This window comes from Atractosteus spatula, chromosome 7 (genome assembly GCF_055471065.1).
Source record: "Atractosteus spatula isolate fAtrSpa1 chromosome 7, fAtrSpa1.hap1, whole genome shotgun sequence".
Taxonomy (NCBI): Eukaryota; Metazoa; Chordata; class Actinopteri; order Semionotiformes; family Lepisosteidae; genus Atractosteus; species Atractosteus spatula.
Genome location: NC_142712.1, coordinates 39,344,980 through 39,362,387, shown reverse-complemented (window position 1 = coordinate 39,362,387; position 17,408 = coordinate 39,344,980). Strand labels below are relative to the sequence as shown.

At 44.3% G+C, this 17,408-nt stretch overlaps 1 protein-coding gene across 1 annotated transcript; it reads left to right on the top strand.

Moving 5' to 3' along the window:
• The first annotated feature begins 354 nt into the window (after nucleotides 1–354).
• On the top strand, nucleotides 355–13,510 carry dram2b (DNA damage regulated autophagy modulator 2b). The gene is made up of 8 exons (XM_088921381.1): nucleotides 355–666; nucleotides 2,633–2,825; nucleotides 6,397–6,464; nucleotides 7,161–7,300; nucleotides 8,143–8,320; nucleotides 10,106–10,188; nucleotides 10,692–10,784; nucleotides 10,999–13,510. Exons 2-8 carry the CDS (start codon nucleotides 2,695–2,697, stop codon nucleotides 11,134–11,136), a joined length of 831 nt encoding a protein of 276 aa, XP_088777507.1. The 5' UTR covers nucleotides 355–666; nucleotides 2,633–2,694; the 3' UTR covers nucleotides 11,137–13,510.
• The last annotated feature ends 3,898 nt before the right edge of the window (nucleotides 13,511–17,408 follow it).

The window sequence follows — 17,408 nt, the reverse complement described above, 5'->3', positions numbered from 1 at the left end:
GCGCCTCCCTGTCCCTCGACAAGTAGATCACAACCGTGATTATTTTTTTTGAATGTCGAGTTATTAAGTATTATATATGGCTATCAATTGTTTCATCATATCATTAAAAGATTATTATTATTATTATTATTATTATTATTATTTTATTATTATTATTAATAATAAAGGGGTAATAATCTAGGGGAGGTTTTTAAAGGGTTCAAAGCCAGAAATTGCAATCTGCAACTGTTTGTCCTTTTAAAGTAAAGCAATGCACACAGGACTGTGTAAGACGATTAAAAGATAACAGTAGCAATTCCATTTGATAGATGGCGCTGCTCCGCAAATCACTTCTCTTTCTGCCCTTTGCCTGCAGGATATTGTTTCTGTGATATCACTTTAATGCTTGAACGTGTGAGAAGCAAGTCGCTTCCTGGCCAACATTTTAAGCCGTTAAGAGTGTGATTTTGGACGGAACTGTCGCCGGTTGCCTCAGTATAGCCTAAGAGTTCAGGACTCCGGTAAAATAAAATAGAGGAGTAAAGAAACGGCATGATATCGATTCAGTGCACGGACATCAGACAGTGTAATTAGTCTTTGAAACACTAGCTTGTTGAAACTATAACTTGTCCGCAATTGACACATTGAGGAGGATGTTTTAACATGCTATGACGAGGATAGAGGAAGGTGAGTTTGGTTACTTATGTAGCCGTGAACAGTTCCTTTATTTTTCCAGAACAGGCACTTTGATGCTATGGATTAATTAAATCAACATACTTTTGCTTTTGTATCGGCTGTAAAACTTCTGTTAAAGGGGCGTGATAGTATCTCTGCGTCAGACGCAGCCTATTATTACACCTTTTATAGACAACTTTCTAGCCGTGTACGGAACGTGATTTCTATAATGCCCCCCCAAGCGAAACAGCCTAAATAGGCCTTTCCCAACACCTGTTGCTGTTTAGAACCACCGACTTTTGTGAAGCTAGTGTAAAACTCGCCTGTGTGATCATGCCTCGAAGATGCACAGGTTTGGGAAGCGCTCAAGTAATCTGTTCTCGACTGCATCAGCACAAAGAGGACGTACAGGAAGTTCGAAAAATATAGATATAATCTCGCGCAATAAGAGACAATATATTGTACTTTGAATGATAGAATTGTGAAAATGAAAGAGAACTATACGACTGAATTGGTAATATTGTGCCAAAAGGCTACACTTACAATCTTACAATACATAGCGATTATGTAATTGTAAGCTCAAAGTGGGACCGTCGAGCGGTTGAATTCTTGTATACATCACTGCTTTAATTTTCGTGGGATTTGTTAACTTTTAATTAATGTATTTGGGCTTGAATTGTATCGTCACAAATCTGTAGATTCAATTGTGTAATTAAATTATTTTTAATTTCAATTAGATTTGTTAATTTAACAATAAGCGCTTTAGTTTGTTTGTCCCATATAGCTTAACTGATCACGAGGACTAGCCGGTGTTCGTTTACTGTAGTCTAATTGTTTTCCATAATTAGACTAAAACTATGAACTTTCCTGTCGGAATCGTCCTTTACCCTGACAGATTCTTTTTGTAAAGCGCTGGGTCACATCTTTAGATAGGAGCTGTTTGTCGTAAGTAGTTTTTGGGCATGGTTCGCTATAGTGAGCAGACCGACTGCACCACAGGAAGAGCAGTAAATTGATCAGTCTGACTAGGGTTGAAAACTGGACCTTTATCTCTAAAATTGAAGTATACTGCAGGCTGCACCCTTGCTAAACATCTGAATCATACATAGTGAATTAAAATCTAGCTATAAAGACAAAAGATATAGCTCGAGCTCTAAACGATCTCATTTTTGTCGTTATATTTTTTAATGTGCTTTTAAAAAGTGTTTTCATTTTTGTCATGGAGCTATTGAGTGAGCGAATGACGTTTTTGTGAGTGGCTTGTGCAATGGCAACAATCATATTGTAATATATTAAGATACGGATCAGATGTATTTCACATACAGTATATGAGGGTTACCAGTTTTAGCATGGCTGTTTTCTGGACAGCACAGTTCACTTTGACATTTAATATTGTGAGGAGTGGGTTATTGCTGTTCTTGTTATTAAGGGCAAAAGGCAGCAGAGCTGATTTTTTATCTCTTTCTTGATGCTACGAGTAATTCAAGGATTTCCACATGAGGGTTAATGTGGTATCATATGACAGAACAGAACCATTTCCTGCCGTGTGTGTGTGTGTGTGTTTCAGTACACAGCCTGCATGTGGAGAAACAGTCCGGACGCAGTAGCGCCAGTCATTTACATAGCTTACATACATTTTTTTTTTCACCCCAACAAAAGAAAAAAAAAGCAGAAATGAAAGTGAACTGGGGCTCAGGAGTCAGCTGACTTCCAGGGAGTTTGTCAGGCACTTTAGGAAAGTCACAAGAAGAAAAGCAGGCGGGCCCTGCTAGTCTGTGATTAGAACACCCTGACCGTGACATCGGCACTGTCATCCAGCCCTAGCTGGGCTGAGGCGGAGTGGAGTGTCGATCCTGCGTCTCTGTGGGCGTGCACGCACGCGTGTGGGGTTTTTTCCTCTCCCCGAGTGGGGAGGACTGTGATCTCGCGGCGCCCTGTCCTGTACCAGCCTCAGCTTTCGGCGTGCCTCTCCCCACAGCCCCAGGCCTGGCCCATGGTGTCTCCCTGACGTGCGTCCTCTGAGCTGGGCCTGGTGTGGCCATGTTGTGGTTCCAGCAGGGCCTGAGTGCCCTCCCTGTCGTGCTCGTGCTCTGGACCTCCGCCGCCTTCATCCTGTCCTACATCACAGCTGTCCTCCTGCAGCATGTGGATCCCCTGGTACCCTACATCAGGTAAGAACCGCTTCGGACTGGCCTTCGACAGGAGGGAACACCTCAGTTTCTCTTCTGCTGGTTAAATTTAACTTGCCTAGAAGTTTGCAGAAGCACATTTTGTGTGGCTCAGAGTTCCTGGAAGCTAAATAATGTGTGTGTAGCTGAGAATCTGGCTCCGAGTCATTTCACAGCATTCATATTTTGATTTATACGGTTGTTTAATGATCAATACAGGCTGAAGTAGTTCAGGTGGGTAGCTGGGTCACCTGAAGAAGGCTTCGCAGCCGAAACGTTGTTTTCTCTCTTCTCTTTCCAGCGTGGAATAAACCTATTACTTGTTCCATTACAGGCTGAATGTTAGCATAGACCAAGGGGATAGCCTGTCTTTGAGTCTGGTGCCAGAACCATATCAAGATGTAGAAAGAGAAAGATTTCTTCAGTCTTTCAGTAAACTTGGCTGCCGTCTCACTTGCCTGTTGGTATTTCAACACTGTTGAAAACAGAATTTAGATTAACTTATTTTATTTCCCTTAGTTTCTTTTTATTTCCTTATAGTTCCAGTGTTTTACAAAAGAACATTTCTTGGTGTCTTGAACATTACTTTAACTTGTATTAAAGTAGTTTTATTTTTTTATTTCAACCCCCGCCCTCGCATACAAAAGGCCATGCTCGCGATGTGTTTCAACAGCTGAGTCGGAAACGCAAGTGAAGGGTTGTTGTTTTAAAATGGGAAAGAGGGGCATGTTTACCTGCCTGACAAACATCATACCTGCAGACAGGCTTATCTAGAAGGGCAAGTTTGATCTACGGAAAGTACTGTCTCATTCTGCATATATTCTTTCTAAAAAAAATAAATGTTATTATTCTTATGACACAGGTGTCAAACAAAAGATGTATGAATTTAGCATGAGATGTGTTTAGCATGTTTTTGTAGTTGGCTCATGAGCAAAGTTCACTCATCATCTTCTCACGTTTGATACTTGTGAAGCAGAGGTGTGTGATATTCTGTTTGAACGTCTCGGTGAATCTGGCGAAGATAAACTACATGTGTTTCTTTCAGTACCACAACTCAGAAAAACCCATTGCTTTTCCACATTCATGAATATGTAAGGTTTTCTGTCACGTGAATCGGGATGTGGCTTGGCTGTCTGGCTCAATGGGAAGTTGCGTCACAGCTCTCGGGGTTCATTGCTGTGCTAGGGTGACTTCTGTGTGGAGTTTGCATGTTTGCCTGTGTCAAGTGCTCCATTTTCCTCTCATAGATTGCCCTGTGTGTGCCCTGTCTCTGTCCTGTTATGGACTGGCACCATCCAGGTTACGATCCTGTCTGAGCCTTTTGGGGTTTCTGGTGACTGATTTAACACATTGGTCAGGACTTTTTTTTAATACATTTTTGATGACTAGCTATGGAGATGTCCATTTTTCTGTATTTTAAACTAAAATAGGCATTTTTACAAGGATTCTCCAGAATACGTATGTTATAGCACCGTTAGTTTATTTAGTTGAAGTCAACAGGCGTTTATTTTTTCTCTTTTTCTTCAACAGAGCAGTCACACAATCGCATTTTTCTTTAAAACACTTTGTGAACTAGGAGGGTTGAGTCTGGGAAGCAGACTGATTGCAAGAGATAAGCAATCACGTCTGATTTCTTTTCATCATTCCACTGTGCTCTGTGTTGATCGAGTTTATCTTGCCACTCTTGCTCTTTCAAAATCCTTTACAACAGACAGAAAGGTGGTGGTTTTGAAATGAGTACTGTCAAGCACTTCCCAAAAACCTGCCAGGAACAGAGAAGAATTTTTTTTTCCCAATTGAGTGGGACATATTTCACAAGCCAGGGAGTGCCGAGATATTTTCTGTTCTGTGAGTTTTTTAGTAACAGACTCGCAAAGAGTTGGTGAGGGATCACATTCCACTTTCAGACAGACACAGGTAATCACCAGCCAGCAGGAGACATGTTCTTACACGGGTCTGGCGTACATTGCGCAGTGGTTTGGGTTCAGTGGGAGGTTGCAGCTTCAAATCCCAGGTGAGACACTGCTGTGGTACCCTTGAGCAAGTTTGTTCACCTAAATTGCTCCAGAGAAATTCCCAGCTGTATAAATGGGTGCAAACGTAAGTCCCTTTGTATTAAAGCATCAGCTAAACGAACAAATAAGTTAGTTTGGATGGTTATCATTACTTGCTTATGTTATTGTGTTGCTTGTTTGTATTGGAGACGTGGTGGGAGATCATGGGTCTCATGGTGAACGGAGGGGCTGCCGAGCTGAGTGCTGTGAGGCACTGGGGTGAGCGAGCACTCCTGCCCCTCCCCTGAGCTGAGCCACTGCAGGGACAGATGGTTCCTCTCCTCGGGGCTCTCTGCCAGGTGGAATCGGATGGAGGCAGCTCAGGATGGGAGCTGTGTCAGCTGGGAGTCTTGCTTTTTGTCTGCTGCTGACTTCTGGTTAGAAGGCTGATGGTTGTGGTTCTCTAGTTTTCCATCCATCCATTATCAGAAGCTTATTATTGGCATTACATGACAAATGTGGACTCCACACAGAAGGATCCCAAGTCTAGCATTGAACCTGTGACCCAAGAACAGAGAGCAGAGAGCACCACCCTTCACTACTTTCACTAAAAGGCCTCTTTTGCTCATAATTTAACATTTATCATTGAACTTAAAACTTTAAATAGCATCTTTAGACTTTAATACAACCTCATTTTTACAAATATTAGCATATAGAGTACAGTACAGCCATCATTCCATTTGACAAAGGCTTCTTACAATTCTGGGTGTGGTGGGGGAGCCAGAGGGTGCAAGGCAGGGTACGCCCTGGACAGGACGCCAGTCCATCGCAGGGCAGACACACAGACGCAGACATGCACGCTCACGGCAGGGCCAGTTTTCCCACAAGCCTATTAATGCACCTGTATGTTTTGTCAGAGGAAGCAAGAGCACACAGAGGAAACCCACAGAAACATGGGGAGAACATACAAACTCCATGCAGATAGCACCGCAGGTCTGAAATTGAACCCAGGGACCCAGCGCTGTGAGGCAGCAATGCTAACCACTGCGCCTCCGGGCTGCCCGAGTACAGTAGATGAGTGAAGCACTGAGAAGTGGCCACAAGATGGCACTGTGATAACTCGCATTGCTGCCGTCTCTGCCATGTTTTTGGAGAGAACTGTGTTACTCTTGAGAACCAGGAATTTCCAACATATGTGTTCATCGTAACCCCTTGGCCTGTAGTGCTGATGCAAGACCAGTTACTTTTTGTGCTCCCCACAGTGCTTGAGCCTTACTTGAACAGACGGCTTAAAAATTCCCAGTGCTGATAAAGTCTGAAACTAAAAGACGCATCAAATCCGCATGCCTTGAATTCCAGGCTTAAGGGAAATTCTGGGGCCGTCACATGTATTTGAGCAATGAGGCAACTAACCACAGCATTGGGCAACAGCTAACAGGCTTTCTGGAAAGTTCACTGTTGTCAAGGAAGAAAGCGAGCTGGGCTTTCAGCTGTTCAGGGCGATGGTGTAGCGTGGGCCTTCATCAGTGCTGGGGAGCCCCCAGTGTGTGCTCGTGACTGACCACTGTGTTTCCCCCCAGCGACACGGGAACTGTCGTTCCGGAGAGATGCGTCTTTGGGCTCATGCTCAACATTTCATCTTTTTTAGGTACTGTTCATTTATAATCGTCTTGTATTTGGACTAAATATCAGCTGTTATACCATTATTGCATTTATGTAATAAATATCTCTTTACCTCTGAAGACTGGAATATCATGTGAAACAGGACTCTGTCTTCACGTTTGTTTTTTCAATTACACAACATCCCCTTAATTCTGCCATTAAGGCAGAACAGACCCAGTTCTGTTCCTCAATTATAACTGCTAAAACTATGCTGACTTTATAATGCTATTATAAAGTCAATTAACACTTAAGACTAGTTGTGAAAACACCTCAGCCCTTTCATTTGACATTATGATGACTGAGGGAGCACTGATTTCAAGTCCCAGACAATTTGACTAATATCCTTTACAAGAGCATCAAGATGTACTGCATACAGTACTTTAAATACTGCTAATGATGCCCAGTGGGATATTTATTTGTGTTTGGTACATAACTTACGGATGAAAACTATACCACTAAAGTACTTTTTGCCACTTTCAGCATTTTGAGTTTCTGTAGTAGAGCTTATGATGAGCAGCATAATACATTTGATTTATTTTTCCCCCAAAAATGATTTTCCAAGGTATGGCACACAATGGTGGCAGAGAGCAGTACTGACGTACAGTACCGGTAGATAGGGAATTAAGAAATGAAAGTACCAGGAATCTTAACTGCGCTAACTCCCCTGCTGCTGTCCTCCCAGGCGTGGCCACCATGTATGTGCGGTACAAGCAGGTGGAGGAGCTGAACAGGAACGAGGCTCGTGTCCAGAAGTGGAACAAGGCAGGCCTGGCGCTGGGTATCGTCAGCTCCTTCGGCATGTGCATTGTGGCCAACTTCCAGGTGAGGCTGCAGTAAAGACGGTATGGACAAAGCATCATTTTCCAGGGGATTTAGGTACAGTTTCCAGCTGTAGCTGGAGATCAGGGGCTGAGCAACCCTGGTCATAAAGGAGTCACAGTCCTGCCTGCAGGTTTATAGGCAGCCTGAAATGATCAAGATCTTTGCTTCTTGTTGAAGAAATTTCAAAAGCACGTTAACTCCGCTTAAAGGAGCAACTCATTGATGCAATCAGGGACAGGAAGCCCATGTGGTTCTTTGGGACTGGGGCTGTTAATTCAGAGTGTCAAAAGCAGAGGGTCTCTTGATATTGTTGCCTTTTTGTGCCTGGTGTTTTATCGCAGCTGTATCAGCTCTTTAATTTTCTCAAGAACTTTAATTTTCATTCAGCAGGGCTGGTTGATTGAATGTACCAGTGTTTCCGTTTAATCACATGACATTCCTTGTGCATAATATAAGGCCTTTCAGAAAAATAATCAAAAGTTCACTGTTTAACATCATTTTTAATAATGATAGTAAGGAAAGCATCCTGAACCCCCCCCCCCATATGGCAATGAATGATTTTCAGTAATATGGATCTCATGAAGACTGTTAATTCTCTCTTAAAGGGAGTTAGAAAATAAAACACAAAGATCATTTTTTTCTGAATCTGAGTCGCAGTATAGCTAAGTATGGTGTACTGCAACCTTGAGCCGGCTGGAAAACGTGAATGGTGAAAAAACTGACCAATAAGTGAGCATATTTTTTGAAAGGGTGGGTGCCGGAATTGAAGGAGTGGAAAGAGACAAGGGGGTCCGAGGGACCTGGTGTCGGGTTTCTCTGAAGCTGTGCTCTCCTCCCTGCAGAAAACCAGTGTGATCTCCATGCACTGGGTGGGAGCTGTGCTGACCTTTGGGATCGGAACCATTTACATCCTGTGCCAGACCGTCTTGTCCTACATGATGCAGCCCCACATAAACGGCAAGGAAACCTTCTGGATCCGGCTGCTCGTGGGTGTCTGGTGCGGAGTCAGCATCGTGTGCAGTATCCTTTCAGTGCGCCCTGGGACCTGGAGGAGCAAGGAAGCCACTTAAATGGCAAACGACACAGGGTAAAATAAAATCACGCATTCTAATAACGTCACTACATTGCAAGAAATTTGAAGAATTTGCTGGCCTCTGTAAATGGTGTGTAAAATGCTCCAGTTGTGATGCTCACAATGACTCAACTGGTATGGAGGATTTCTGAACAGATCAATATGGCATCTGCAGCTGAACCCATCTCTCGCCTGACTAAGCAGAAGTTAAAGCATGATGGTGAGCTGAGGAAAGCATTCAGGTGTGAGGTCATGAAATCTCTGGACCGCATGTGTGTGGTGTTGACATAGTTTGTTCAGCGGAATGCGCAAGAGCTGCAGTATTTAGGAAGACATGTTGAGCAACCACAAGACAGAGATATTAGGTCATGTGACAGGTCATGTGATGGGGATGAAGGAACAGACCTTGAAGACTTATCTTATTTAAGTATATTCACAGTTTCTGTCTTATTCCTTAGTAATAACACCTTTATCAGTCCAGTTGGGATTTCCAGGTCTAGGCCTTTGTGTATATTTTCAGAGTCCTGCGTTCTCCTAGAACACAAAGGGATATTTTCAGTTTTTCACAAAACACTTCAGTAACAGACTCATTCAGGATGGTCTCTGCCAAGCCCTCTATAAGGCTGATTAACCACATTTAGATATGTTTGTGACTGCTCCACTGTGTGCTGGGTGTTGTGTATTGTTTAATATACAGCTTTATTGTCTCTGTAAGCAGGCATTTTATTTTAGTGTACCAGGGTATCATGGGTACATAATCTGGATTTTGGCTGAATGTGTTATTTTTCTCAGCAGTACTAAAGAATAGCTGAATCTTCAGCCTAATTTGGCTTCAGAATATTGGGATTGGAGGCAGTTGTTCTATGAATAGTATCTTTCAGTCAGTGTTTGTAGCACTTCCCATCTTATCTTGTGTTTTAGAATACACAGCTGCAGCTGTGTGATATACTGCATGTCTTCGTTTACTGGTTTACTTTACTGTGGAATACTTCATCAGACAGCACAGAGGCAGTTTTAGCAGTTCTGCACTGCTCAGAGCACCTTCTCTGGCTTTAAGCCATTTAAAAATGTAAGAAAGATCTCAAGGTGCTTGCTAGTAGGTTGATCTGAGGAAGGGTTCCTTTTCACATACCCCAGTTTTAAATAGAAACTCCATTTGAACTACACAGTAATGATAGGTCAGTCTTATTTTAAGTCTGTTTTAAAAGCAGAAGCACAGGTCAACAGATCAGCTGTGAACATCCTTAGAGCAGTTGGATTGTGTGTGGATGTTGCACTTATGTGTTACTGTTCTAGAGGTAGAAAGTTTAATTTTGTTTTGGGGATGCCTGTGTTTGTCCTGGGTGTCCCTGGATTGTATTAGAAACTTGTCTTTAACAGTGTTCCAGAACAGGCAGGAAATCTGCATTTATTTAATGGGGACAGTTGCAGTAATGCCATTGATAAAGTGTAAAAAAAATGCTCTGTAAAAAAGGCTATTAAAAGTAAAAAAGAATAATATATCAGCTAATGCTACCATAAATCAGTTATTTAGTAAGCTTATATATGCAGATATGACTGATTCCATCATAACAGTTCTAGTTTATTATAGACTAGGTCAACACCTTTGACTTTGGTTTGACTCTTCACCCATTGAGAAACGGATGTAGAAATAATGGTGGGTTTTGTCTCTGGTGAGAAAGATTAGCAAGAGCTGTTGTGCTGAGCTGCCCTTAACCCTGGCCCCTCTGCAGTGTTCGTGTCCTCGGTCATCATGTACAGCAGCCTGCCGGGGATTGATGTGGCCAAGAAGCTGCACTGGACCCCTGGGGAAACGGTGAGCATGCTGGGAAATGAAGCCTCCAGCTCTGCTTCGATCAAGCCTGCCGGGCCAGAGTTTTCTTTGTACACCCGCTGAACAAAACTTTAGAAACTCTCCCTCCCCCCAGGTCAAAAGAATAGGCGACATGTGGCTGAAAACTAGTTGAACGAGTCGAGCAGTTCAGTAGAGCAGGCGCCACACACATTAACTCATCGCCTCCTCAGCTGAGCAGGCCTGCTTAGAAGAATGGGCTGAGCTGCAGCTGGGCCTTGCAGAACATGCTCTTGCTGTATGCAGAGGCCAGCAGCTCATCAGGCGGGGTTTCCCAATTTATCTTCCAGTGAGGGAACCATACCTATTCAGAAAATTTAGAATAGTGGTGTTTGCTAGTCGCCACCCTGGAAATGGCAATAAGGCAGGATTTCTCAGGCTTGTGTTCTGTGTTTGTTGGAGACGTAATACAGAATGCAGCCCTGTGCTTGCTCTCACTGACTGAGGTGCTGTTCCTGTGTCTGCAGGGCTACACGCCTCACATCGTCAGCACTATTTCGGAGTGGTCTCTGGCCTTTGCCTTCGTCAGCTTCTTCCTCACCTACATTCGCGATTTCCAGGTAAGCTCTCCATATCCTGGATGCTGTGGACCACCTCCACTGTGATCCTGATTTAAAGTAGGTCAATTTCCTAAGCCTTCGCTGAATAGAACATCCCGCGTTTGAAATAGGTGTAAGGAATTATGAAAATTCTAAAAGAAAACATTATAAAAGACAAATTTGTTACCGATGTTAACCGGAGCCCTGCTCCTGCTGTTTTCATTTCCCCATCCAGAAAATCAAGCTTCGTGCTGAGGCCGTTTTGCAGAGCAGCCACCTCCACGACACGACGCACTACAACGTCAACGTGCACGTGCACCGGGGCGAGCGGTCCCCCCTCCTCGCACGGGCCTGTGACCATGCTGACAGTTAACGACGACTGTCTTGGGGGTCCTCCCGAAAGCCAGGTGCCCCCTGCGCAGACCAAGGAGGCCTCCCACGATCCTTTGCTGCACACCTGCTGCAAGACTGGGCCCCATGATGGACCTGAAACCCTTTGTCTCCCTCTCTCTCGACTCTTATTAGCCTTTGTTTGTTTTTAAAACCTTCCTGTTTTGTTCCACTCCCCAGTTGCATCCTTGCCATGTTGCTACAACTGACTGTAACCGCAGAGAGAGAAAAAATGCTCAGTGTTTAAAAAAAAAACCACTTTAACCAGAGGCAGCGCAAACAGGCTCAGCCAGTAAAGATGCTGCTTTGGAGCCCCAGCCAATAACCCCATGTCCCGGCTTGGAGTGGCAAAATCTGGACTATGTCAGACGCCAGCAGGCACCAGGAGTCCCCAAGGATTTTGGGTGGGCTTGAGTCGTTGAGCCCATGAGCTTGTAGTGTGGTCAGCCAGGACTTCATCACCCCTGTAACTAACAGAAAATAACTGCCTGGGGGACATCAAACGTTTGCAGAATCCTGCCAGACACTTGTTTAAACTGACTGAAAAAAGGGCTCGAACGCAATGAGGCCTTATCCGTTTAAATCGTCAGTTCCGTTTCTCTTTGTGTCACTTCTCCCAGTTTACCACAGCAGGGAGTTAAGTTCCTGCATTCAGGAGCCGGAGATAGGTTTGCGGTAGTGCTGGCAACTCACTTTTCGTAAACCTTCATCCTTCTATCCGTACGGCCTGCGGTCGTGTGCCTTAGTTCCGTTACTCCCCCCGGCGTGTGCACGTGGAGTTCTCGGAGAGGTCTGAGCAGGACTGTGCCCGAGAGCCTGCTGCTCCAAGCACGTCCGGTCAGCAACTGGGGGGTGGGGGGTTAAAAATGATCTCGAAGTGTAATTGTCCGCAGGGACTCCCGAGTAGCCGAGCCTGTACAGAAGCTTACCAGGGAGCTGGTTACGGGTTCGAGCCGGGGTCAGTGCGCCTCGATAGTGACGGGAGGGCCCCAGGTGGTGGTGCACAATCGGACGAGCGGCGCAGGGGGTGGGGTAGATGAGTGGGTCGGGGCCCGAGTGGCACAGTGACCCGTGCAGTGCTGTCAGTGAGGGGTGAGCAAGGCCCCTGGATTGGCACTGAACCTCCAACGACAGGTTAAAGGACAGGTGTCTCGACGGTCGGGGGGGCTGGAGCAGTCTTCCCACCCCATTCTCCCCTGCGTGCAGTGTGCAGGTACAGGGCTTGGGACTGCAAGCAGAGATGGGAGAAACCACACAGGGTCAGGTACTCCACATTGGGTGGGAATAATTTGCGATTTGAATTTAAACAGGAGTGTAAACTGCTTGCGATAGTTACAGAATTTGGGAAAGATTGGTTCTTAAAGAATCGATAAAGAACAATGGGGGGTGTTTTTTAGAGGAGTTGAATTGGTTAATACAGTGGTTGAATTCCTTTTGTCAATATTAGAAAAAGGAAAAATTCCCATCATGCACATTTAATCCCTACTAAACTATTAGTCCCAGGACCTCAGATTTAAGGATCCTAGAGGGGTGGCTTGTCCCAGATACCCACACCCTGTGTGTAATGAAGTGTTTCCTGTCCTGAATGAACATCCTTTCAATTTCTTCTTTCTTCCTTAGGAACCTGTAGCACTGCTGGTCCTGAGGTTGTCCTCTGGGTTGACTTTAAGCACTTACAAAGTTATCAGATCAGAACGTTGTGTTTCTTTAACCCATCTGTTTAAGACATGCATATGATTGACTCGGTGCATTACTATGTGCGCACTTATGTTTTTTTAAATCAGTAGCATCTTCAGAAACTGGTATTTACAGTATTTGGATGTCTGAGAGCATCACCTCTTTCAAGGTTAAGATGAAAAATGAATTGTTTTGAGGCGTTCACTTACAACTAAGAATGCAGTGTGTTAGACCACTGTAATATATTTGTGTAACACGTAAAGGAGTTGTTGAAGGGGGAGCACAAGTTGTTTTGGTAAATGTAAATGTCTTTTTGCACTGTCCCTTGTTCTTCCCCTCCCTGCTCAAAGCTGTCCAGTATAAAACGTCTGTCATTTACTGTCACAAAGCTGAGGTTAAGATAATTTTCTTACAACCAGCAGTTTTCTTTTTTAAAATACTGTAGAACTCATTATTGTTTTACCAACTGCAGGAAATATGATACACAGGGAGCCTCTGGCCTTTAAAAAGATATTATGCTACCTGTCTTTTTTTAGCGGCACCCTTTTGATAACATTTGCATTAAACCAAATTTCCATTATCATACTGTATTTGTAAATCAGCGATTTACATTGACATTTTTAAATCTGGTGATTACATGGAAAAGCCACTATTTCCAATAAAACCTGACATTTGTATTCAAGCGGTGACGACTGACTCTTATCACAGTGTGCCCTTTCACGTCTGCCAAAGAGGCTCATAGCACAGGTCTGGGCACAGCAGGACAAGTGTACACTGCGATCTCAACAGACCACTGGCACAAAATTAAGTGTAGGTAAAGTTTTAGGAAATAAAAAAAAAGGTTAAAGAAGAGTGCCTTGCAATCATCGTTGAACCCACATTTCACCTTCTTTTCTTTTACATCGGAGGCACCAGTAAATTCTATGGCTGTAAAGCTGTATTCCTACACTGATTGCGTGCTATTCCTGGATGTAGAATTACAATACATTTACAAAGCATTTCAGTTAGAGTGAAGGGTCCTACTTGTTTATAGAGGTTCATTAACCATTATTACTGGATTGCTTTAAAAGTTTTGCTGTGTCTCCTTTAAGGGACTACCGTACATGCACTGCAGAAACTCCCAGCACTTTTGTTAATAATACTGCAAGAACACCAAGGAAAGGGATTTCAGATCCGGTGATCAGATACTCCAAGCCTGGTCCTGGGGGGGGCTACTGTGTCTATCGGTTTTCTAGATCTCTTCAAAACACCACCACCTGAGGAGCTGAGAGAAGCTGTTCTCATGAAGGCAAGGAGGTAGACTGGAATGAGTACCTTCCAGACACTGGCCATCCAGGATTAGGATTAGAGACTACTGGCTAAACTCATTGCAATCTCCAGTGAGATCTGTCTCTGTTTTCCCTCCTGTCTCTTCTCTTCATTCCAGCTGAGCTCTTATCAAAAAAGCCTTTTCAACCAAATGATTTTTAACTAGTTACTTCACTCAGAACACAGTTATCTAATGATAATCTCCCCATTTATTTAATTTCCAATAACTATAATAAGCAAAACTGTTTCAGTTTAGTTTAAAATGTTCTCTCGTACAGCTTTCTGAACAGTTCTCACTGATTACTGGTGGCCTGTGTGTTCACAGGATTGGGGACAGAGGATTTGAGAGACAGTTTAAGGTGTGAAACCCTTGTCTACTGTTGACAGAAGGGTTCCACCCAAGAGTTTGGTGGGTAACAAAATTCACCTGGAATGAAAACGTGCAGGACCTGGATGGGGAATCACTGCCTAGATCTGTGTTCCCAACCCTGGCCCTGGTGGAACCCTGCTGTTTAAAGGGGAGTGCCAGTCCTAATTGACTTAATCTGCTTGGTTATTTAGACTTTAAACTGGTTTCTAGTCCCGAGTATTAAAAATTACCCATCCTTAAAGTAGTTTTAGACAGCTTTAGGGGGACACAACTTTATACAGCTTCTCCTAAATTTACATGCAGTTTTTTGTGAGTAAACAAGTCTTACTAGTTTTGGCAACTGATCATACAGCCGGGTACGAGTGACGTTGTCAGACACGCCCACAGTATGTTTTTTTTTCCTCTGGAATTGGTCACATTTCAGGCAGCACACCTGGACGAGGGCAGTGCTGACACTCAGAAATTGATAACAGCATTGACATCGAATTGCAAATCCCGTGTGTCCCTTTAAGAGCTGAAAACGATTGTTTACAGAGCTATGCCCTAGATGTCTGGAAGGCTGCTTGTAAAAGGGCCCTCGAACACCATTCCACATCAGGGCGCTGCTGATCCAGGAGCCCGTACAGAGGGCTGCTCTGCAGATGAGGCGGTTAGTTTTTTTTTGTGTGCAAAGTTTCACAAACAGGAAAACCGCAAAGGCTGTACCACAGGGCCTCCAGCTGCTCCAGTTCCCATCTTCAAAGAAAATGCACCTACGTTTTTTTTCCATTATCGCTCTTCACGTCAGTGCTGGCGCTCGTAACGTTGCTTGCACCGTGCTCCGCAGAAAGCAAATCCGTAAAACGAGTTACGTTTCAAGCGCAGATCCCCTACAAGCCCGGGTAACAAGCACGCAGGTATTAAAGAACTTGTATTCCGTGCGACCTACAACGATCACGTTAACAGCTTATGCTGTTTGAAACTACAATAAGATACCCTACATCACAGCAGACAAATGTATCCAGTTACACCTTGTTAATTAGACGGTGATTGCGTTAGGTGGAAGTATTTTACATAATAGAAGAATGCCACGCTCATTAGCCTATAGGGGGCGCTAACGTCAGGCAAGTGACCAATTTCCGAATGCGATACTAATAGATATAAAAGCTCATACCTGAAGAAGGCTCCACAGCCGAAAAGTTGTTTCCTCTTTTCTTTTCAGCATCGAATAAACCCGTTACTAATAGATATAACCTAGGCTTCCCAACTACATTCGGATCAACTTAAAGACACGGTGAGATTTTCTTTGTGCCTCACACTATAAACAAAGTGCTATGATTTAAGTATAAAGTAAATGGAAACACTTGCTTAATTAATGAGGCTATATCAGGACATAAATAATAAAGACACTGCCTGCCTGCAATAAATTTGAGAAGAATGTGTTCTGTTTGCACTGTTTATTAATTTTCCTGGTCCGTTTTGTGAATTGCCCTTCTGTTAATTAGTACATTGCCTTAACTTACACACAGCCATTGCAAAGAATTCGGTCACCCCACTAGGTCATCTGCTTGGCGAAACCTTTCGTTGCCAAAAACGAACAAGTAGATTGTGGTCCGTTTAGGCGTTCCCTTCAAGGAAGCATACAAGTCCCGGGCTGTCTCGGAATCCAGTTGATCGTGGGCCAGCTGGCATCCTTGACAAGAGTAATATCTGCTTATCAAATTCCCGACGTTTCCACAAGTTCCCAAAAGCAAATTGGGAGGAGGGGGGGTTGCAACAAGTATCAGTTAACATGTCTGATGCTTTTATTTTTTATTATTTAAGCTATTGCCATTTGCAGGCATCCACAGAGTTAGGTCGCTTAGTAGAGCAATTGGTGAAGGGTACAACAGCAGTGTCGCACCTGGGATTGAAACCCACAGCCTTCCCGTTGTAAGTCCAGAGCCCTGACCCGTGCCACACTGCTCTCAGAGCAGCAGCAGACACTTCATGCTCACAGCCCCCAGTAGAGGAGACCCAGTTGACCCTTCAGGTATTGGCAAGGAAGCTGAATGGGAATGGTGGAAGTTCTGCCTATGGAACCTACAGGAACACAGCTTGTAACCTCACTCCAGAGAAGTCATTTGTACAGAGGTTGTGGGCAGGAACAGCCAGGCTTCAGTGGGCTAAATAAACCAAAGCACAGAGTTCAATCCTGGCTATTTGCATCTTATCAATTCATCTATAGTATCCCAACCTACTGCAGCACAACACCCTCTCCCTCACTGGGTTTAGAGCACCCTGCCAGGTCAGCTCACGAGCAGAGCAGAGCGTGCACTATGGGTTTGCTTAAGGAGCTTCATCCATTATCCAACACGTCGAACCTCTAATATCTTCCCGCTCCCCCCAATTCCTTAACTCGAGAAAGGAAGAAAACATCCTTCTTACTCTTCTACTTCGTGTAGACATGCAAAAATACTGCAACATTACAAGCATGTGGTGGCAAAACTTTCCAGGATGGTGAATTTGCCAGCATTAGTCTCCGGATGATCATGTTCGCCATTTCGGGGAAGGAGGTAGGGTGGGGAGCCATTTCAGCTCTAGTATGACCTATTCTCAGAGTTTACCAAAGCCACACCACCTTATCTTTTCAACCCAATGATGGGTATCTAAGGTGTAGATGTCAGACAACGGTCGTGTAGCCACAGATCTGGTTTCTTGATGCCACAGCCTCTCCACCAGAGGCACCCCAGAAGCAGAGCCCACCCCACCACGCCATACGCCAGCCCCCTTCGCGCTGCCTGCGTCACCACCTTCCCCTCCTCCCTTCACACGGTGGAATGCCTCTTCCTACAGCTGCGAAACTGAACCCCAATCCTCCGATTTCCTCCCTCTCGTGCTCGTGCCGAGACACCTGCACCCCTGACCCAGTGGCCAGTTCG

Bases quoted from the DNA above. Each gene is read 5' to 3' on its own strand.
- dram2b (XM_088921381.1), top strand. From the start codon at position 2,695: ATGTTGTGGTTCCAGCAGGGCCTGAGTGCCCTCCCTGTCGTGCTCGTG. The intron at 2,826-6,396 runs GTAAGAACCGCT...GTTTCCCCCCAG, and splicing joins CCCCTGGTACCCTACATCAG to CGACACGGGAACTGTCGTTC. The intron at 10,189-10,691 runs GTGAGCATGCTG...CTGTGTCTGCAG, and splicing joins ACTGGACCCCTGGGGAAACG to GGCTACACGCCTCACATCGT.